The sequence below is a fragment of the Podarcis pityusensis genome (genome assembly GCF_964106645.2).
Source record: "Podarcis pityusensis genome assembly, chromosome: 5".
Classification (NCBI taxonomy): Eukaryota; Metazoa; Chordata; class Lepidosauria; order Squamata; family Lacertidae; genus Podarcis; species Podarcis pityusensis.
In genome coordinates, this window is record NC_138032.1 from 53253601 (window position 1) to 53275482 (window position 21882).

General features: G+C 42.4%; 2 protein-coding genes across 6 annotated transcripts in view; one reads left to right on the forward strand and one right to left on the reverse strand.

The window, feature by feature from the left end:
• GRK5 (G protein-coupled receptor kinase 5) overlaps positions 1-8607 on the forward strand; it is a 159257-nt gene extending 150650 nt beyond the window's left edge. For 2 of the 4 annotated variants that reach the window (XM_081005259.1, XM_081005261.1), the window contains one exon: positions 668-8607. In XM_081005259.1, the coding sequence (XP_080861385.1) occupies positions 668-766 (99 nt within the window). In that variant the 3' untranslated portion in view covers positions 767-8607. Of the gene's footprint in view, positions 1-509 lie in introns of all 4 variants that reach the window. The other 2 variants (XR_013986355.1, XM_081005260.1) reach the window with 2 other exon arrangements.
• A 3286-nt stretch (positions 8608-11893) lies between these two features.
• On the reverse strand, positions 11894-19881 carry LOC308477085 (uncharacterized protein). Of its 2 annotated transcripts, XM_081005335.1 has the most exons (3): positions 17426-18996; positions 17139-17391; positions 11894-12818 (listed from the first exon to the last, which is right to left on the reverse strand). In XM_081005335.1, the coding sequence occupies exons 2-3, from the start codon at positions 17337-17339 to the stop codon at positions 12300-12302; spliced, it is 720 nt and encodes a 239-aa protein (XP_080861461.1). In that variant the 5' UTR covers positions 17340-17391; positions 17426-18996; the 3' UTR covers positions 11894-12299. The 2 variants fall into 2 exon arrangements, with proteins under 2 accessions (XP_080861461.1, XP_080861460.1); XM_081005334.1 differs by having other exon boundaries at positions 17139-19881.
• Between the last annotated feature and the right edge of the window lie 2001 nt (positions 19882-21882).

Sequence of the window (21882 nt, forward strand, 5' to 3'; positions counted from 1 at the left end):
TTGCATCTCAAAGGGGGAGGAATCCAGCAGAGCAGAATGTACTGTAATAAAATTCACTGATATTCTTCACTTCCCCCTGTCTTAATCCAGTGAATTTTCTGACATAATCCAAGCACAGCCAAATCAGGTAGTCCTTATAATCCTTACAAAAAGTGCTCAAGCTTGGACGTTGGCTTACCTGGATGGGGAACCTGTGGTCCTCCAGATGTTAATGGACTACAGCTTCCAACATTCTTGACTGTTGGCCATGTTGGCTGGAGCTGGTGGAAATTGGAAAATCTCTGGAAGCCACAGGTTCTTCATCCCTGTTGTAGCAGAAGCCCAATAATGAGTAGACACCAAGAACACCTCTCTTCATGCCCTGGCTGTCTGAATGTCACACATACCTGGAGTCGTTATTTGCTTAAAACTGGGGCTCAACATTTTATGAACCTAAGAGGAGTTTGTGGGAGACATGTAAACTTGACAAGTAGTTTAAAAGGCTACAATTTCCCCCTTTTGTACCACAGGTTTGTTAAGGATCCAAGATTCAGAATATTTGCAGCTCATCATTGGCAGATAACATTTCATCCTGGGAACTCTAGACCAATGTGGTGGATGCAGAACATTCTGGGAATCTTAACTTTTTCCCCCCAATCTCTCTTTCACTCTCTTTTAACTCTTTCAGCATCAGAACAATTCCAAGACTTCTCCAAACTCAAAGGCCAGTTTAAATCACCATATCAATTCCAACCATGTAAGTTCAAACTCCACTGGAAGCAGCTAGTTCTTGGCTTTTGTGAATCTGCACTTTGCATCCTTCCACTATACTGTATGGAGCTTCGAGGATGAGAGAGAGAAAGAGAGAGAGAGAGAGAGAGAGAGAGAGAGAGAGAGAGAGCGCACCCAACATTGAGCTAGAAGATCAACGAGTCTCCTACTGAGGGAGATCCCCCCCCCCCCACCGTTCCTTCCAGTGGAGCCTCCCATTTTCATGAAGAATTTTCCTCTCAGGTCTGTTTTTGGAGGGGGCACTCGAGGTCTCGTGACTCACCGTTGTCTCTGTAGGACCTTGCAATAGAAATCGGAGTCCAACAACTTGCACGTATTTAAAATAGCATCATAACTAGAACTGAACTTTGTCCTTATTATTTTTAAAGAAAAGGTTTTGTAAATTTCTCTATTGTCTCAGTTTACATTTTGTACATTTGTATTTAAATGAAAGTCGGACTTGGGGATGTATATTTTCTGAGCAGCAGCTTGTAAAGCCATGTGTTTTAAGATCTTTTTTTTTTTTAAGAAAATCAAAGTGACTCAAGACTTCCAGAGACTTAAAATAAGATGGTTTTGTTTTGTTTTGTTGCAAATATAGAAATTTATTCATACGTTCCTTTTTTTCCTATCAGTTCTGTTGATATGAATTTTTATGCCATGCGTCATTCTCTTTTTCATCTGTTTCATTTACAGCAACACTGCAGACTAGTGTCTTCCCCCTGTTTTGTTACAGGCCTTGCATTTAATGCAACCTCAAACATACAGTCAAGATCTGCCATCTCTAAGGACGCTAATACACTATGTCTGGGGTTCAGAATGTCATGGGACCAATGCTGTTGCTATTTGCACTTTTTTGTAGTTAGAATTCCCTTTTATGTCTGTTTGCTGAAAAGCTGCCCCCCCCCCGCACTTAAAGTCCCTCCTCTCTCCCCTCCCCCACAAACCCACCACCCCAAGCCTGTTTCCAGTGTTTTTGTTATTCTTGCTAGATCAAGAAGAGCAAACATACATGAGCTCAGACACAGGAAACCACCTGCTCTCCACATGAGAAACTCAACCTTTGCTGCTCATGTCAAGAAGATGCCAAGAAATTGACTTGATATCATCTCCAGGTGGAGTTTTGCACAGGCCCATTGAGAAAGGGTGCTGGATTCATGTTGGATGTTGCAGTCATAAACTTGTGACTCCTGAGTTCCTATTGCACTGATCTATATAGCTCTTGCTGGTTCCCGCCCTTGTATACTGCATCCCAGGCACAAGAGCAGAATCGGTATGGTTGATGCAGTCTACCTACCAGCAAGTATTCCCAGCCCCCTTCATCTTCCATATGCAACATTTTGTTTTGAAGTAAAGAGAGTCCCAAACCACCAAGCTTTGCTCAAAATGGCAGCTTCCTCACATGACAGTACATCTTTTCTATTCCATGTCTCTTTTGCCAGGAACTTCAGAGACTTCAGAGTATAACTTCACATCCTTGGCATTAGGGCATAAAGAAGAATTGCAACATGATCTATCGTGTGGGCATGTGGATCACTGGAGACAAATATTTGCTTTTACTTCCGTCTTACAGATGACAGCTCATGCAAATTTTAAGAGCTATGAATAGCACAAACAAAGTGAGCTACAAACAGTTTGTTTCAAAAGAGATTATTTTAGTCAAATCACCACACTTAGTCTATATGTTTCTAAGCAGCAGGGGGACACAACATTTCAAATATTCCATAAAGCAATTTAAAGATTGTCTTGACCCAATGCATAGGAACCCATTTGTCTTAGAACTGCTTCATCTGTTATATTTGAAAGACATTCTTAGGAGTTGTAGCTGAGCTTAAAGATTTGCAAAATGGAAGATATAGGAAGATCTGGGAGCTGTTTGAGATTTTTACACTCCCTGCATCATTTTACCAAGATAAATTAAGATGTTGACCACATTTAGCACTGTGTGGATGAGCAGAAACTGGCCTGTACAACACATTTGAGCTTCCACTCCCTTCCTTCTGCTTCCATGTGACTGGGAGAAGGTATTAAATTTTGCTTAGTTTCATTTCCCCTGAATCCTATTTGTTACATATGGAAGTAGGACAGGGGAAGTGTGCGACCTTGTTCCTGCTTTTCAATCTCGCTGTAACTATTGATACCATTGACCAGCTCCATGGAGGGAAGATGGTGTTCCAAGGATTCTGGTCTGATCTACAGGACCAAGTCTTTGGGAGAGTGCTTTTCAGTCCCCTGGGAGTTATGCAGAGCATTATTTATCCCCAATGCTTTTTGATCTAGATGAAGCCTCTGGGAGCAGTCATTAGGTATTTGGGAGCAATTTGCCATCAGTATGCTTATAGGGACGGGGTGGTGCTGTGGGTTAAACCACAGAGCCTAGGGCTTGCCGATCAGAAGGTTGGCGGTTCGAATCCCCGCGACGGGGTTAGCTCCCGTTGCTTGGTCCCTGCTCCTGCCAACCTAGCAGTTAGAAAGCACGTCAAAGTGCAAGTAGATAAATAGGTACCACTCCGGTGGGAAGGTAAACGGCGTTTCTGTGCACTGCTCTGGTTCGCCAGAAGCGGCTGAGTCATGCTGGCCACATGACCCGGAAGCTGTACACTGGCTCACTTGGCCAATAAAGCGAGATGAGCGCCGCAACCCCACAGTCGGCTACGACTGGACCTATGGTCAGGGTCCTCTTTACCTTTACCTATGCTTATAACACTCAGCTCTGTTTCTCTGTAACACCTGCATCAGAAAAGGCCATGTGGGCCCTGGGCTAGACAGAGGTGTAGGAAGGTCAGGTGGTACCCGGTGCGGAACATTTCTTGTCACACACACCCCACACACACACATTGATTTTTATTTTATTTTTTATTTTTTGCCTGCAAAAATGGTGTTACATTATTTCATATTTTCTTACAAAGAAATGTGGTTTCTGAGCCTCTGATAACAAGTAGGCGACTATGGACAGATGGATCTGTTCATAGTCTACAGGATGGATTGTGTTTTGGCTTGTGTTATTTTATTTATATTTATTGTTTATATATTTAATAAAATTTATTTTAAAAAACCTGCAAAGTGGTTTACCTAAACAAAAAACAAAAAAACACCACAGCAGTAAAATCAAGAAAAATTAATAATCCTACTTTAAAACATACAAAAGCTAAAATATTAAGATTAAAATTACTTCAGCTTCCTAAGCATCTAGTTATGCTTGCCTAAAGAAGAATGCTGTCAGCAGGTGCCCGAAAAGAGTCTAGCAAAGGCACGTGCTTTGTTGAAATTTCAGCCTTCACGACATAGGAAAACAGCCAAGTAAACAGCTATTTTCGTGGAGGAGGGTCAAGATATTAACTGATATGCATGAAATTTCATATGTAGCTATGTAATGCCTAGTGTAGTAAGAGGACCTTTGGAGCAGGCTTTTTTTTTTTAAAAAAAAAAGTTTTTAATGAACCGCCCTAGTAGGGCAGTAATTGTTCTTTGATAATTTATCACCACCCTTCATGATGGCACCTGGGACGGCTCGCCCCCCCTTTCCTACGCCCCTGGGCTTAGATGCAGTGATGAGATGGATGAGGAGAAATAAGCTGAACTTGAATCCTGGCCTTACAGAGGCTCTTGGGGTGAGTGCTTCCCATGTCTGAGAAACTGGCCAATTGCCTGCCCTGAACAGGTTGCACTCCCCTCTAAAGGAGCAGGTATGCAGCTTGAGGGCCCTTCTGTATCCAGCTTATTCACTAGAGGCATGTAGCTAGATATGCCTTCTACCAGCTCCAGCTGGGGTGACAGCTATGACCTTCCCTGGCCCAGGAGAGCTCAGCCACAGTAGTTCACATTTTGGTGACTTCGAGACTGGATCACTACAACACACTCCATGTGCAGTTTGGTTTGGAAACTGCAGTTAGTGCAGAATGCTGCAGCAGGGTTGAGACAGGCATGGGATCCTGTCAGCGTATAGCACCCCTGCTCAGAGATCTGCACTGCTTGCCATTTTGTTAGTGGGCTGAATTCAAGGTGTTGCTCTTAATATATAAAGCCCTGAGCAGCTTAGGACCAGTTTACTCAAAGGATCACCTTATCCCTTATATACCCACTTCAATCTGTGGAACTTGCCCTTCTGCCCCATAATGTTTGTTCCACTCTTGTAAGAAATGGATCTTTTAATGTGGCAGATCTTGACTCTGAAACTCTCTGCCAGTTGACATTAGGCAGGCCCCTTCGCTGTATTCTTTGAGGCGCCTGCTAAAAACTTCCTTGTTTAGGCAAGCCTACCCAGCATGTGAAGTTGATGTGTTTTAATCTGTAACCTTAGTCCATAATGTAGTTTTAACAGTTAGTTTTATTTATGTTCTGGTTTTTGAAATTTGTTTTTAACGTGTGTGATTTAAAATGCATGTTTTATATGCTTTGCAAACCGCTTAAACGTTTTATTTACAATTAAGCAATATACAACTTAAATTAATTTTTTAAAAAATGAACCTAGATGGAGGTTTAAAACAAACCCTACTTAGTTTAACATGTCAGCTTCTTATAGCCAATGTTTGAAGTTAGCTTGTTTTGAGACTGACCAGAGTTTGCTTTGAACTATGATCCCTGGTTTTTATATGTCAGGATTCACAGCTGACTAGTAAGACAAGAGGGAGGATGCCTTTCTGCTCACACATGTAGTGCTAAACCATGGTTTTCTGTTTCATGCAAATGCAGCAGTTGTGAAAGATACAGAGCTGCTGTGAAAATTGGCGTCTCCATGTTGAGTTCTTCCTCACACCGCATGGCAGCATACATTAATGGTCCCTATTTCTATGTTTCATATATCCTTTCAACAGTAGCCAATGATGTGATGTTGGGGCTGGGAAAGACATCATCTGCGAAGAAGCATTTTAGTCTTTTGCCATGGCCACACCTGTGGTGAGAAACATATTGTACCCCAGATATGTTGATATGGCTTAAGTCATAAATGCTTCGCAGAATTTACAGCGATTCAGTTGTTTAGCTCCTCTGGATATTTTAGACCAAATTGGTTTCTTTCCTTTTCCTATCCAACCAGCGTATTTTGAAACTAGTTTTGGCCACTGACTTTCTCCTCTACTAAGCTCTTGCATGATGAATAAAATGATGATGAGTAAGGATGATGCAGTGCCCATTGCTTTTCATGTGCAATGATATCATATTTGCAAGAGATCTGCTGGAAGTGGCTTGTAAAAAGTTGTTCTTACTTAGATTGACAACTCAAAATTCCTGTAGCTGGTTAGCTAATACAAAAAGGCTGTGCGTATTGGATACCAAGGTTGATCCAAGAGATTGAAACACGTTGATTTGGGGGTGATGCATGAGGGAGATAGAAAAAAACACCATGTGCAACAGAGGGTATTTGCAGTGAGGGCAATTGTTTCATCAATTCAAGGTGCCACTTCTCTCCCCAAAAGTACAGAGCACATCATGAGCTTTCCCTTTCCCTTATCCATCTCTGCTTCATCTTAGCCATAGTTCCCTTGTGGATTTTCTTACCTTTCTTCCTCTTTCTAGGCCAATTTAGTTGGATGGTTTTTCCAAATAATATTAGGCAACACTGAAGACAGAGTTTTGGCCTTCTCTCCCACCTTAACAAGAACAAAGATAAGTGATGAGGAGAGAACTGGGAAACTTCTAGAGCTGCCCCATATGATAGGAGTCGCAGAGCCTTTTCCCATTAAGAAATTCCAGGTTTGATTTATTTTTTTCTTGACCTGCACTAATTTTCCATCAACATTAACAGTTTTTGTTTTGAACAGTAATAACAAAAAATCTGGTACAGCAATAAGAATGCAACTTAGCACAGTTGCTCAGGACACATTATTGACTTTTAAAAAAGATTAAATGGAGAACCATGACTTGCCATGTGTAACAAGACTCTTGAACTGGAACATTTGTATTTTTTAATCTGAAAACTTTTCCTCTGCAAAAGTCCATGTATCTCAGATTTATTATTTGCATCTCGTTTGTAAAAGGAATCATGAGTGTGGGTGGCCCTCTCACTTGATTTTTTGGTGTTTTTTTCTGACATTGATTAAATCAGTAATTTTGTAATCATCCATTTGAATCTCTGCATAACGGTGAAAGCTGTTGGGTAACAAAACATGGAATTCTGTAGAGGCCAAGCTGTAATTTGGAAGGTTGCTATATTAACTTTAGTCTTTGTATTACCTGGAAAAGATGTCTAGGACTATTTCCTTTATAGAGCACCTCAGTGAATTGAAAACTGAATAAAACCTTAGAATTGAGCTTTGCATTTTAAGATTCCTGCAGAGTTAATAGAAAGACCATTCAACAAGTGGAGGGAAAGTAGCTCCATAAGTTGTTTACCTTGTTAATATCAAAAACCAATAGGCATGAAGAAAACAGTGAAAAAAATATTGGTATCTTTCCACCCATATTTGTTCTGATTGCTTAGACAGATAATTCTGTGGCCTTCTCATCCAAAAATTCTTACACATAGGAGCACACTGCTGTGGGTACTATCCCATCCCATCCCATGTGCAAGTGGAGACTGGACCTCACCCCATCTTAGAAGCTTGAATAAGCTGTTAGGGAGGAAAGTACTTTATATCAGGCCAGTCTATGTATTCATCTAGTCCATTATTGTCTACTTTGACCAGCGGTGACTCTCCAGAGTCTGCCTGAGAGCTTTCTCCATTACCTGCTACCTGACCCTTTTAACTGGAGATTCTGAGGGTTGAATTTGGGACCTTCTGGAAGCAAAGCACGTGCTAGGGGTCCCTTCTCTTGTTGGAAGCTTGTTGTTGGGTTTGTTTCCATCGCATTAGAAATATTTCTCAGCAAGTCTGTGAAGCATAGTGGCACATATTCCAAGGTGAATGGATGTCAAAAAGGACCTCGCTTCCCCAGCAAATAGGTCCATGCTGCTAGAGAAAGCAGGAGCAATCTCTTCGCATCCCTGAGTACTTGGGGTGGGGTGGCTCCCCCCAGTCTACACCTGCAGGACCACATGCAGTAGGGCAGATGCATGGAACCTGATCCCCAAGGCAGATTGCCAAAAAGGATGCCTAGCTGCATCACAGAAGGCCCTGAAGGCAACTGCCATATATTCAGAATCAAATGATTTTTAAAAAAAACAACTCCAAATATTCTATCCTTCCAAAAAACGTTGATAAAAAGGATGTGTTCATTTCTATTGATGCCACAGCAGCCACTCTTAAAGATTCAGCTTTTTGCCTGTATCAAAGGAGGCAATTGATTTAAATTCTCTGTTGCATTTCTGAGCAACTTAAAACACCTTCATCTATGATTTAGTTCACCATAGCAGACTTAGCTAAATTGATTGACTATATTATGACTAGACGTGTCACATTTTTTAAATAAAAAAATAATCACAACTTGCTAATTACAAATGACATCATGGGTCCGGTTTTAAAAGTATATTTAGGAGTCAGTGTTTTAAAGCACTCATCATACTTCAGTGTCTGTAAAAGACAGGCACTTCTTCAATAATGTTTTTCATATGTTAAAAAATATATAAATTTTATAATAAATGGAACCTAATGTTCTCAATTAGAAAAAAATAGTGGCTGTTGGTATTGTAAGATAATAATAATAATATGATTAATAATAATAATTCTAGAATCCAAAGGGTTTTTTCATTTTGTTTTAATTTTCAGGGAGTTTCTTACATTGTTAAATGAGAATAGTTTTCATTTTGAGGTTGTTATTGACAATAATGGCTTCTGTGTTTTCTGCCTGTTTGAATTCTCCGTACGCGTCTAATAATATTGCAGTGCTGCTGTATCTAGATCAAACCACTGTTTCGTTTTCCAATTTTTGTTTTGAGATTCCTTTTTTTTAAAGAAAAATAAATTCCTTTATTTAAGTATATGCCAAGTATTGTTCTGTTCTGCATTCACTTTACGCCCTTTTACCAGTTGCGTGCTCATAACTGAGTTAGATCCACTTCTCCATTGGGCATGTAAAATTAGTACAGTGGTACCTCTGGTTACAAACTTAATACGTTCCGGAGGTCCATCGTTAACCTAAAACCATTCTTAACCTGAGGTACCACTTTAACTAATGGGGCCTCCCGCTGCCGCTGCGCCATCACCACCGTGCAATTTCCGTTCTCATCCTGAGAAGGTGTTTGTAACCCGAGGTACCACTGTACTGTAATATCAACAAGGGAAACTAAACCAAAGTTGAGTCAGTTCCACTGGTGCCAATGGCAGAATCAAACACATGCTTAAATTTAGGTGTATGCACTCATTTTGGAATGAATGAGAAGTTAAAGCTAATAGAGGCCATTCAGTTCAATCTTCTTTTTCACTCTGTGCAGGGCTCCCTTTGGGTCTGCTTCAGAATGCGGTGCAGAATGCAATGGCCGATGGGAGCTTCTGGTTGAGACAGAGCCGTCTTAGCCATTAGGTTTAGTGGTGCCCTGCGCCAGGGCACCTGCCCATCAGGGGTGCCCAGCAGCAGGAGTCCGGGACCAACTGGGAATAGCGAGGGCATGTTGGATCGCGGCGGCAGCAGCTCTTCCTATGGCTAGCCACGCTCTCTTGCTTCCTGTCTGGGAGAGGAGGCAGCAGTGGCGCACAAAGCTACGCAGCACCCTTCTCCCTCCTGCCCGCCCAGCGGCAGTAGAGGGACTGCTGAGGAAGCCCATGCGGCAAGCAAACCTCGAGCTGCCGAGCGCAGGGGGTGTGGAGAACAGGGAGGGGGAGGGACACCACATCAAGGAAAAAGGTGGAGGAGGGATTCATTCAGATTTGGGGTGGTGAGAGGGGAAATCTGAGGTGGGGTGCACTACCATTAGGACTCAGTTCAGAGGTAAGGATGGACTCGAGAGCGTGCTCTCCATGCAGTTAGTGGTTAAAAACAAACATAAACAAAAAGTCCTTTAAAGATGGGGACGGGTTTTTAGTGAGGCATAAGCTTTCATGAGGGATGCGGGTGGCGCTGTGGGTAAAACCTCAGTGCCTAGGACTTGCTGATCGCATGGTCGGCGGTTCGAATCCCCGCGGCGGGGTGAGCTCCCATCGTTCGGTCCCAGCTCCTGCCCACCTACCAGTTCGAAAGCACCCTTAAGTGCAAGTAGATAAATAGGTACCGCTTTATAGCGGGAAGGTAAACGGCATTTCCGTGTGTGGCGCTGGTGCTGGCTCGCCAGCTGCAGCTTCGTCACGCTGACCACGTGACCTGGAAGTATCTTCGGATGGCGCCGGCTCACGGCCTCTTGAGCGAGATGAGCACGCAACCCTAGAGTCGGACACGACTGGCCCGTACGGGCAGGGGTACCTTTACCTTTAAGCTTTCATGAGCTGCAGCCCATTTCGTTCTCTTAAGCGTGTGCAGAGTGCCTTGATCTACCCACAGCTGCCCATGGTGCATTCAAAGAAGAGCCGAAATGAGCTTGAAAGTTCCCACGAATTTCAAGTGTGAGCACATGGATCGTGGGACTGTCCTCCACAAAAGTAAAATAATACATATGTGCGAACCAGGTGCAATGTGGAGTAGGAGGAGAGAAGCTGCAGAGCAGAGCTTGCTGCTGTTAAATTTGCCAGAAACCTGCAACTAGTACAGAATGCAGCAGCTAGGTTAACTGAGTTATGTGCCTGACTGTGACATGCAACACCATTGCTAAAGGAAGTGTACTGGCGGCTGCTTTGCTATTAAGCCAGGTTTAGGGCTCTGGTATTAACCTATCAAGCCCTAAAGAACTTGGAACCAAGAGAATGCCTTCTCCCATACAGATCTGACCAGTTGAGAATATAATCTGCAAAGGTCCTCCTGGTTGTGCCACAGCCTCCAAACATCCATCTGGCATCAACCAGCACACTTTCTGTGGGGGTACCTGCTCTCTTGAATGGTCTGCCCAATCCCCATGCTAATTTTCCTCTCTCTTTTTTACCATGGCTTTTGCTATCTACCATTACCAGCTGTTTACTGTCTACTTGATTATTATATAGACATTATATTTTATTATATTGTTGTACACTGCCTTGACATGCCCTGGCTGCCAAGATTGTGTTGGGCTGACATAAGGGCTTTAAAATGCAGGCTATATTAGGAGGTGGGATGTCATAGCACAAGACAACTCTGGGAAAGGGGGGGGGGACACCAGAGGGATCTTTGCACCACGGCACCGGATATGCTTAAGATGGCCCTGGGTCAAGAACATGTGACGCCATTGTTACAGCTGCACTGGCTGCCAATCTACTACCAAGCCAGGTTCAAGATTTTTGAATTAATTTACAAAGCCCTGACCAGCTTAGTTCTAGGGCACTTTGGGGTTGCCCGAGCCATCGTATCACAACTCAATCTCCTTTTATTTTACCACACTATCTATTTTCCCCCTTTTAACAAAATACAAAACTTAAAACCAACACTCTTAAAGTATTTTAGTGTTGAATGTCAAAATGAATGATGGCATATTCATAAACTGGGTTTTTTGCCAGTAGTTATTATATTGCTTCTACCTTTGAATTTTTTAAAAAAGCATTTGGCATGAACAATGAGTAAAGAAGTAATTTGCTAATTTAGCTATCGTTGCAATAATTCTTAGCCATTCTTTTTAACTGTGGAATATACTGGGGGGGGGGGGTTCCAATCTGGAGCTCTCCAGTTCTTTTGGATGGCAACACCTATCAGCCCCAGGAAGTTGTCATGCTGCTGCCATATGGTAGTATGTATCATCTACCTTTATGAGTCCCCCCTCCCCCAAGAATACTTGTAGTAGTAAGATGATGCTTGGTGTACACAGGCTTGGTTCATATTTATGGCTTCCAGTTCACAGCACATGTTCACCTTTCCTTCCTCAGCAGTGTTTTTTGTACCAGCTGCAACCTTTTGGTCTTCAGACCTATTGGCAATGGGTCGAGCTCAAGCACTAAAAACACAACGTGACTGCACCAGGGTTAAATGGAGCGAGCTTAACTATGCACATGCTACAAAGTGACCATATCTAAGCTCTAAACGTCACATGAATATAAGAAGGACAAATTAGCGTCACAATAAATTTATTATCTAAACCAAACATACAATACCTCATGTGTGTAATATCATTACCACCACCATCTCAATTCTATAGTGCTGCTGACACACAAAAATATTTTGGGATATTGGCAAACTAAAGGTGGCATACAAATGTTTTAAATAAGTAATATAAATGACTATAAAATACACTCTTCACCTTGACATCTGCCAAGGAAAAACTTGATGCTTCTGTCACATAAATGCTGCACATAACAATCCTAACCCTTCTTATCTGGGAATAAGCCCCATTGAATTCAATAGGAATTATTTTTTAGTTGACTTGGTTAGTCATGCGTAGAGCAGATCTAGTGAAAAAGAATGACTTCATTGGGCTTATGCTAAGCATGACTAAGTTTTGAGCCAATCCTATATATACTCTTCCAGACTGCAATTTAAATGTTCCCACCTGATCATGGGAAGCTGTACAATTGTCTCAAGGTCCAAATAATTTATCTATCATGTAGCATAAGAAATGTCATCATGCCTTTATTGAAAGGTAGTGGGAAATTGTTCATTATAATATCTGCTTGAATGTTCCAAAATTATGTCCTTCGCACAAGCATTTCTAGGGGACCATTGATGCTCAAAGTCAAACTTTCTAAATAGCTCCTTCTCTGAGAGCAATCTTCAATATTCTGAGTGTTGCTGTGGTCGTTGCTGCAAATTGCTATGTATTCATTGACTGGATCCACTGACTCACGGGATTTTTCTGTCAATTTCATGTGGTTCGCCTGTATCATGGCACTACAGGTGCTTCTCCGCCTTAGTCCCTTGCTGGTGTAGCTGGGATTCTGGTTCTCATTAAGATAGACTTTTACCTTCCCGTTTGACGTTTTTGTTTCATAGTTTCTAAGCTTCAGGAGTCTCTCACTGAAATAATCTTGCAAAGATTGGTCACAAACACTGCTTTTGGTTTTACTGTGCCCTTTAGCGAAGTGGACTGCCGAGTTACCCAGGTTTCTGGCTTGACCCTCAGAGCTTCTGTTTGGTGGGTTTTCAAATTTTGTTCTTCCCAGATCCAGCAGTGTGAAGCAAGAGTTGGAACCTCTGGAATAATTATTCTGTTTTGGAAGAAAAGGAAGAAGTGTGAGTTAAGAAGGGCATTGTGTTGCTAATTGAATTTTATCCTTAACAAACAGACTCCCACCGATCCACCCTCAACAGTCTCACCTGCCAACTTTGAGTCATTCCAGTCAGGCAGACCAACCTACTAACCCACATTGGACAACTTACACAATGCATGGATTTACAAATGAAGTCAACAAGACTGGGGTCAGAGGTAACGTGCCTTTGACAAACGGTTGTTGGCGTAAAATGGTGGGAAAGGGCCATTACGTTTATGTTCTGCTTACAGGCTTCCCACTATGGGAGACAGGATATTTTGGTCTGATCCAGCAGATCTCTTCTCACTTTCTTGCAACAGCAAGGAAGGGAAGCAGTTGGGCCTGTGGCTCTGGACATTGCCATTGGCTCCCCAGCTTAGACGTGGGCCTTGGCAGCTGCCCAACACTGCCAATCTCTGATGCTGGCCTTGGGTATTATTTGTCAGTGGGATCATAAAAATGGTCACTTCCAACATGATTTACCGTATTTTTTGCACCATAACACTCACTTTTTTCCTCCTAGAAAGTAAGGGGAAATGTCTCTGCGTGTTATGGAGGGAATGCCTATGGGTGGCGGGGGGATCTGCTGCAGTCGTGAACAGAGGATCCATGGTTCCCCTTCCTTCCCTCCTCTGTGGCTCGCTTTGAAACAGCAAAGCGGGAGAAGAGCCGCTGAGTGGGGAGGAGAGAGGGACAGAGAGCCTGCTTGCTTTAAAGGAGCAAAGTGGGAGAGGAGGGGAGCCTTCTCCCCTTATACCCCTCTTCTTCATTATTAGCAGCATCCTTCTCCACCCACCCCACACGTGTTCCTTCTTCCCTTAAACCCCTCTTCTGCATTATTAGCAGCATCCTTCTCCACACACCCCACGCGTGCTCCTTGTCCCTTGAGTGCTTTTCCTTCCCTCCCCACTTAAAACGTGGTTACAAAGCATGGATCCACATGGATCCTCAGGATTTTTGCATTGGGCTACTCCAAACTCACTGTCAGATCACATGTCTGTGGCCACAGCATGAACCACAAAAATCATACATCCACTGTTTCATTTAGAATATTTTTTTTCTTGTTTTCCTCCTCTAAAAACTACATGCGTGTTATGGTCGGGTGCGTGTTATAGAGCGAAAAATACGGTATATGTATACTTGCCATAACTGGTGTGTGTGTGTGTGCACCTTTGTGTGCCAATCAGTGCAAACAGAAGTGTTTGGGGGAATAAGCGGGGAGGGGAAGAGGGCTCAGGATTTCTTACCCCATCCCTATTGGCAATGACATAAATAAACACAGTACTGTAAGTTTGTTATCAACACAAAGCGTATGGCTCAGTAAAATGTGAGCACAGGCTTAACTCTCCCATTGACGTAAACTGGACTTCAACATGGTCAGTTTTAGCTGAATTGTGACCAAAGAGTTGCAAAATTTCACTGAAAGACAAAGAGCGTAATCCAGAGGAAAATAGCCTCCCTTGAATGCCATTGAACTACTGGAATTTGAGCACTTTGCTGCAGACTTAATCTCATTTGTTATTTTAAAGGAATGCAGACATGCCTACTTGAAGACATCCAGATATTCCGCCCCCCTCCTCTCCCCTAGAAAAATAAATTCTAGTTTAGCTAACAGTTGAATGTTATTGTAACTAAGGTAGCTACCTTGAGATTCAAGGACTTCTATGGCATTTATTACCATCTAATATTATAAAAGCGCATGAAGTGCGTTATTTTTCTGATTCTGTATTGCTAAGGTGCTTGCTGCCTTGGAAACTAATTACACTGATACTTGAAGTTAAAAATAGCAAAACAAAGAATGTATTCCGACTCAGTAAAAAAAAAGCTGGCATTGATCAGAATAGCTGATTTACATTTTGATGTGATTATATTGAATATATAAATATTGTTTTGCATATTCTCCAAGCTACCAGCTGTGTACTTGCTAACTTTCTGCCAGTATTGTGGGGGGTGGGAGAGAAGGTGAAAGAGGGCTATTCTATCACCGCTGCTGAGAAACCAGGCAGCTTTATCCCTCCCTCAAAAGTCACTCAGCAGCTGCCACTCTGTAGACTATCTGGACTGTTTCCATCCTAGATGGTTGTTATAAGGTTCCTGGACATGTTTTCCGCCCTCCTCCTTTCCCATACTTTTTTCCTTGTGTGCCATGATGTATTTTATACAGTAGCCCCACAGGAAGGAACTGTGTTCCTAGTGGCCTTGCAAAACACTCTGGGAGCTGTTTTGACTAAAAAGCAGGGTAAAAATCTTTAAATCAATGCACAAGGCAGAAAATCCATGTCTATAGCTGACAGCCAGTCTTGGCTATTTGAAGAATCTGTTTACTCATATTTGAAAAGAATGTGTCGGTTGTACTCACATTTAAATTTTTAGGTGTACACTTAAAAGTGCTCAGGTGTACAGCCAAATATATTTACTGCTTTTCAGTAAATGTGTTTAGGATTTAAGCTAGTCAAACCTTTCTGTCAAAATACTCTTTAAAGGCCAGCTTGAACAGATATCTGTATGTATGTATTTAGGTGTTTTGCTTGTTTTAGTATAAGCAGCTTACTCCTTCAAAGACTACAGCCAAAACTAATATTAAAAGAGCTTTTATATTAAATATTAAATAATATTAAATAAATATTAAAAGAGCTCCAAAATATCCCAAGGTATTTGCAGTTGCAGGCCTATTATGGTACCCCTCTATTCTTCCAGTTTCTTATATTGTTGTGCTGCATTCCACTACAGATATACAGCATTTGGCTCTTTAGAGAGTCATCAAAATGTGTAGTGGCAGATGAGTCACCCTAAATATTGGATAACATAAGGACAATAACTGCGACATAGCCAATTTTAACCCGAGATTGATTATTTCCTTCTCAAGGAGCAGTCACACAAAACGGATCATGTTTTTCAAAAACCAAGGCTAGCTGGTTACACTCGTAAATGGGTTGAGACAATTTTAAGCCACCTGTGATTGATTATTTCCTTCTCAAGGAAAAATATCATATAAAATGGGTAATGTGGTTTTTCTTAACCACCAAGGCTAGCCAGTGACACTAGTAAATGGGTTGCACAACATATAAATCTTCAGAATAAAAATGAAATGAAAATAAAATGCGCACGGCATATACAGCAACAGTAAAGCCTTCATCCTTTTTCTTTTAAAATAGTATTCAATGGTGGTGATGGGAAGTATCCCAGATTTGTTATCTATATTCACATTTAAGCAACATCTACGCAGGAATTCCTTGATTGTGGCTCTTTGAAGAAGCCACTTTAAAGTAAAGCAGAAGCAATCAAAATATACCCCTAATCAGAATGTCTGTGAGAGTTGATTCACATTGTCCTTCGGTGTAGAGCAGGGTGAATATTTTTCTTTCTTTTTGGGGGGTCTTTTTAGTCCAGATTGTGCTAATCACCTGCATAATTCATCTGAGTGCAAATCAGATTCCAGCTTGCTGATCTCAACCCACAGCAGAAATAACTGCTGCAATGTGTGTGCCGCATTGCTCTTTGTTCATGTGGCAAACCATTCAGGCAGTGCATTCGTCCCACACCTAGAAAGTGCCGCTTTGTCTCAGGACCCAAAAGTGGCACAGCAACAGTAACTAGGCTTCCCAATTAGACTTCACCATTTTATTCATGCAGTCTACTGAGCCTGTGCATGATGAATGTAGGGCCTGCCACATGAACAGGCTTCCACTCCCCAACCTGCCCCATATGGAGTTATGCACCATGGATTATTTGTCTCAAAAGGGCTCTAGTGGGAGTTCAGTCATTAAATGGTGCTTCCTCGTGAAAAGCCGCTTCCTAACTTTTTTCATGATCTTCCTCTCGATTCCAGGACAAAGAATAGCACAATGTGGGGGCTTTAGACAGCTACTCATTCTCTCCTTTGCCTTTGGTTGACCAGACGATCGTTACCAAGCACTGCCCTAGATACGTTCCCCATCAACTACCAATAAAGTCATCTGTGATTAGTATTTATATATTGCATACTAGTTAACTAACAAAATTGCAGTCTTGGTGTTCCCAGAATGGCCACCACTATAATAGGATTGGCTACGTGTTTAATGAATTATATTTGTGAGTCTACAGCAATGTTCTCTGGGCGATGAAGAAAATGAAAACAGCTGATCAACACTATTAATTGTATCAAAACTGATTTAATACTGAAGAAACTTTTTGCACAAACTCTCAATGATCTCCCAAGTCCCCTCTTTTATAGAGTGACAACAAGGGATTGCTGTGTAAAGCTTGCACATTCTTGCAGAAACAACTCTCGATACCTACCTTAACATCCTGGAAGCCTGGATATTCCGGGATGCTTGGTAAGGTGCAGATGGTGAAACTATTTGACCGCCTCCGCCGCCAAGACCGACTTCTTGAAAGATGGCATTGCCCTGCATCAGTTGGCTTTTCATTGTGGCAAAACATTGTACGATCTTTCAGAAGGCTGGCCGCTGGGTGCATTTTCGAATCTCTTTGCTCCATCTCAGCACTTTTGCAAACTTTGAAATGCCAAACAAGTTCTCTCTCTCTCTCTCTCTCTCTCTCTCTCTCTCTCTCTCTCTTGTCACCACTTTGGCCTTTCAGTCATTAAAAAAACATTTGATAGGCTGGGCCAAGTTGCTGCGTGGGCGCTTCACTAGGTAGCTGTTGAGAGGCTGCTGGTGTGTGTAGCTCTCTGAACCGCCTGTGAATCTGAAATGCTGTGGCCCTTAATGCTGCGTTTATAAGCTGCCAGCCCTCAGTGGCAAGACGGCAATGCCAAGTCACCAACGCAAATGGATTTTAGGTGTGGGGGCATTTGCAGGGATTATGAAAGCTCTGCCTTCTGGTGTTAAATCCCCCACTGCCGTCAAATTGCGCCAGACCTGATGCAAGCGCCGATGTGATGACAATTACAGAGGATCAGTGGCAGGCTATGCACGCAAGCAGAGCAACTGGTGTCCCCAGGATGACATCAATGAACATTGATTCTTTGAGATGCTTGCTCTTAGTCACGCAGCTTAGCAAAGCATTTATGAGCTTATGCTAAATGTGAGATAATGCCGGCATGTGAGCCTGTTAACCAACAGGTCAAAAGGTATACTGTATAGTGTGTGTGTGTGTTTGTGTGTGTGTGTGTTAAACAGGAGTTAGTAAAAATAAAAAATGCAAAGAAAAGTCAAGCAGTTGGGGAGGACTTTTTTCTTCTTCTGCAGTTCCGCTTATTAAGAGAAGGCAACGTGCCTTAATATTAAACTCTATTTTTTCTTCAATTAAGAGGCCACTTTTATGTGCAAAGGTCAATCTGACAACCTTAGTTAAGGATACTGACCAAATTTCTGGGCCAGAAGGAAGCACAGACCCTTTGCACACCCATAATCTGGGTGCTTCCAGCCAGAATTAATACATTGCTTCTTGAACTGTTTTACTGCCCGTCGGTCAATGCCCTAAAATGAATACTGTACTCTGATGTGCAGACCCTTGTATGTACAAAAGCTAAGTTTCGCATTCTTCTCATTGGTAAATCCTCCACCCTGGAAGTCTTCAAACTACATGTAACATTGTTCACACTTCTAGAAAAGCACACTGATTGTGATGGGAAAGCACTAGCAAACACATGGACACTTGTGTTCCCAGCTCAACAACTTAGGCTCACGAACTTTAGTCAATCCAACGGGTAGATCACTGCCAGTTTTTTAATAGTGGGAGTAGATCAGTCTCTTGAAAGTTGGACATGCCTGCTCTAGATCGTTTGATCTTATGCTATCATAAGAAGATGACTGTATGGATCCTGTGTTATTTAAATTCGGTACTGCGATGTTATATGTTCACCTTTTTTGAGGTATATAACTACAAATTTAGCACACACCCAAAATTACTGAATAGAATCCAATGAGAGCCTAGCAGCTGTCTTTTCTAGGGCCATGATTTCACAGAGTCTTTTAAAAGCAACAACCCTAAATTGCCCTTCCCTATGCCTGTAGCTCTTGGTGCCTGTTCTTGGGATGGTGGTGCTCTTAAGAGTTTCCCTCATCAGATCAGAAGCGGCCACATCTTATGTAGGCGAGACCTTGCAGAAGGTCACGGTGACACATTGCCTCAGTCCCCAAGGGGACAACTTGTGTGAAGTCTGTTTTGTGACAGAAGGTCCTTTACACAGCTGAGGAGAAAGAAAAACAGCAGCAGCAGGAGTCAGGCTAATTCCACATGTGACACGAGGAATTATTATTTCTGTCTTGTAAAGCTGGGGATCAAGGTGCTAATGATACAGCTCACGGTTGTCATCTGATTCGGAGGAATAATTAATTGCTCCACAAAATAGCTGCAGTTGACGCCGCTGCTTTTTACGTGAGGAGGCCTATTATAAACTAAGAGGCTTCACCCAGGCCTCTTTACAAATGCAGCACTTACTGTCAGCACAGAAAATGAAGCCTGCAGATCCCAAACCTGTTATTATAATTGTTACCTTTCCTCATCGAAACACACTTCCAATCCTTCTTTCCCCCCCCCCACCCAAAAACCTGACGCCTCACTGTGTTGAGCAACCTGCATCTTTCCATCACAATTGCTCGTTGTTCTTAATGAGACTGTGATGGAGTCCCTGAGAAGGTGTCACTTATGCAGAGGCCTGGTGGGAAGGAAGATGGCGGGGTCCCACTTTAATCAGAGGTTTGGGCTCTGTTCCCAGGAGCTTGAAATCGGAGTCTGCAGCGAGCGCTCACTTATAATCCCACACGCTCTGCTGTACCTTGCCATTACTACACAGTGAGGAGGGCAGGAAATGCATTTCTGTCTCTGCAGTAAAGCTACGTATCCTGTTTAACATGAAAGGTTATCATTAGTGTTTCAATTCTTTTATCCTCGGATGAAAGGAAATGCAGATTTCTGCAACATATAGAGCGGCAAGCATGTTCTGTGCAGGAGGGCAAAGCCAAGAGAACGGTTAACTGTATGGAACACTTTGTCAGTGCTCGAATTATGAGGGTTGAATAAAACCTACAAACAGCTGATGGACATTGCCATTCAAATGGTGTGTGCACATTGCATCATGTGATTAGTTATGTGGGGTAGGGCTTACCTGCCCCCCCTCAAAATATTTTATTCAAGTTGGCACCCCAGTAAAGCCACAGTAAATAGCTAACATGGCATCAAAAACAAAAACAAAAACCCAAAGCTGCAAAGAGTCAGAGGTTTATCCCCAGTCTGGGAACATTCTTTTTCCCCAAGAAAACTTAAGTAATTTGAAAATTGCAACCCCAAGGCACCTAAATATAATTTTTATTTACATTAATCACATTTCTATTCCACTGCAAGATGGCTCCTCAGTCCAGGGCCCTTAATCTGAAAAGCTTGCATTGTAACTGCCAGGCAACAGCACATGCAAACAATCGTCTCTTTAAATCATAGATGACTGAAGGACCATTTTGCCAAAGCCCTTGAGACAGAGCAGCTGCAGGACTGATCACACCAGTACCCTCAGAAAGCAGCCTAAGCACTTCACACCGATGTATGCCAAAATCAATGAACAGGTGTAGTACCTGAAGGGTATAGTAATAGTGCCCCTGTCAGGTGGCTTAAATAAAAATGAATGGCAAAGAAAGGCAAATGCCAATCGGGTCGGGTGCTGAGTGGAGGTGAGCCAGAGATGAACGAGTCAACAAAAAATAAAATGAAATGGTCCCTCAGCCAATCACCAACTTATAGTGATTTCTACACACTAGCCATCTCTCTTGATCTGCCGCCTGAGCCAAGAGGCTCATCTGTCCTCATAGAAGGACTGAGTCTGTTTCCATATGATTCACCATACCATGTGAATCAGAGCCAGTATGGTACAGAATATAGGGAGTGTCAGGTTGGAACTGAGGAAATCAGCCATGAAACTCACTGGACAGTCTTGGATCAGTCACTGTCTCTCAGCTTGATAAAATGGCCAATGGGGAAAATATGTACATTTGCTACCCTGCGATCCTTTGGGGAAGAGCTGGGAAAACATGAAGCAATAGTGAAGCAATAATCAGCACTGAGGGTAAGCATGCTGGGTTCATGAACCAATGGTTTCCCCAACCCTCCCCAATTATATCTCATCACTTTTACTTGCACAGGGTGGAGAGTAAATGTCAAAAGGCAGCTTGATGCAAAACTTCTCCTTTAAAACAGGATTTACTCTTGTTCGATAAGGCCTGGGCTGTTCTGTTCATGTAAGTGTTAAGATCAGATTTGTCCCTTTAAATAAATAGTGTTGGACTTATGCATAGGCTTTGTTTCACTCTCTTCGTCTGTTTGTCTGTAGCCTGAGGCGACATCAAATTTACCCTCACCAGGGAAAGATTCTGAAAGTAGGTCTGAAAAAGCACCTCAGTACTTTGTCCAGTGCATTAGGCAGTAATAGATCACTGTCCAAGGCATTTCTTTCTCAGAGGAAGTGTTAAAATGCTGGTGTGAATCAAAACATCAAGTTCCTGGAGTCATAAAGGCCTGCAAGGAAAAGAAAGAAAAGCCAAACAGATGCTGCTATTTTTGTGCATAGTGCAAAATGGGTTTTTCCCTCTCGCCATAAAAACAATGTCATATACCATGTTGCTTTTCTTAGAAAAAAGGTGGCCTTTTTGATCAGCAAGGGACTCTTGAAGCAACATACCAAAGTGGAAGGGACTCAAAGGTCTTCTATTCTAGTAACTTTCCCTAAATAAGGCCATCCAATACAGCTTAGGTTAAAGACTTAAAGACCATATTGCTACATGAACTTGCCTAGGTTCTGACATCTTTCACTTGGCCCCGCAATCCTCACAAGCAAATTGCTGGTGCACATTCAAGGTTTGTTCTGTTGTAAAGGGCACATTAACGACCGTGTTTGCGTCACAAGGCATATGCTCCCTTTGAGTAGCACAGTAAACCTCACCTTTGGGATGTGCTAGTTCTTCTGCACAGCAAAGGAATGACAGATGCACCTGAAGGACATCTGAGCAGACACGACAGGATGCAACACATGAAAATGAAACAGGAGGAGGAGCAACGTCAACGCAGAAACTTAAGAGCAAGCTTCATC

What these genes read in the sequence shown, in the direction of transcription:
- LOC308477085 (XM_081005334.1), bottom strand. Translation starts at nt 17,339, where the DNA reads ATGGAGCAAAGAGATTCGAAAATGCACCCAGCGGCCAGCCTTCTGAAA. An exon ending in CAGGCTTCCAGGATGTTAAG is followed by an intron (nt 12,819 to 17,138) that starts GTAGGTATCGAG and finishes CTTCCAAAACAG; the next exon opens with AATAATTATTCCAGAGGTTC.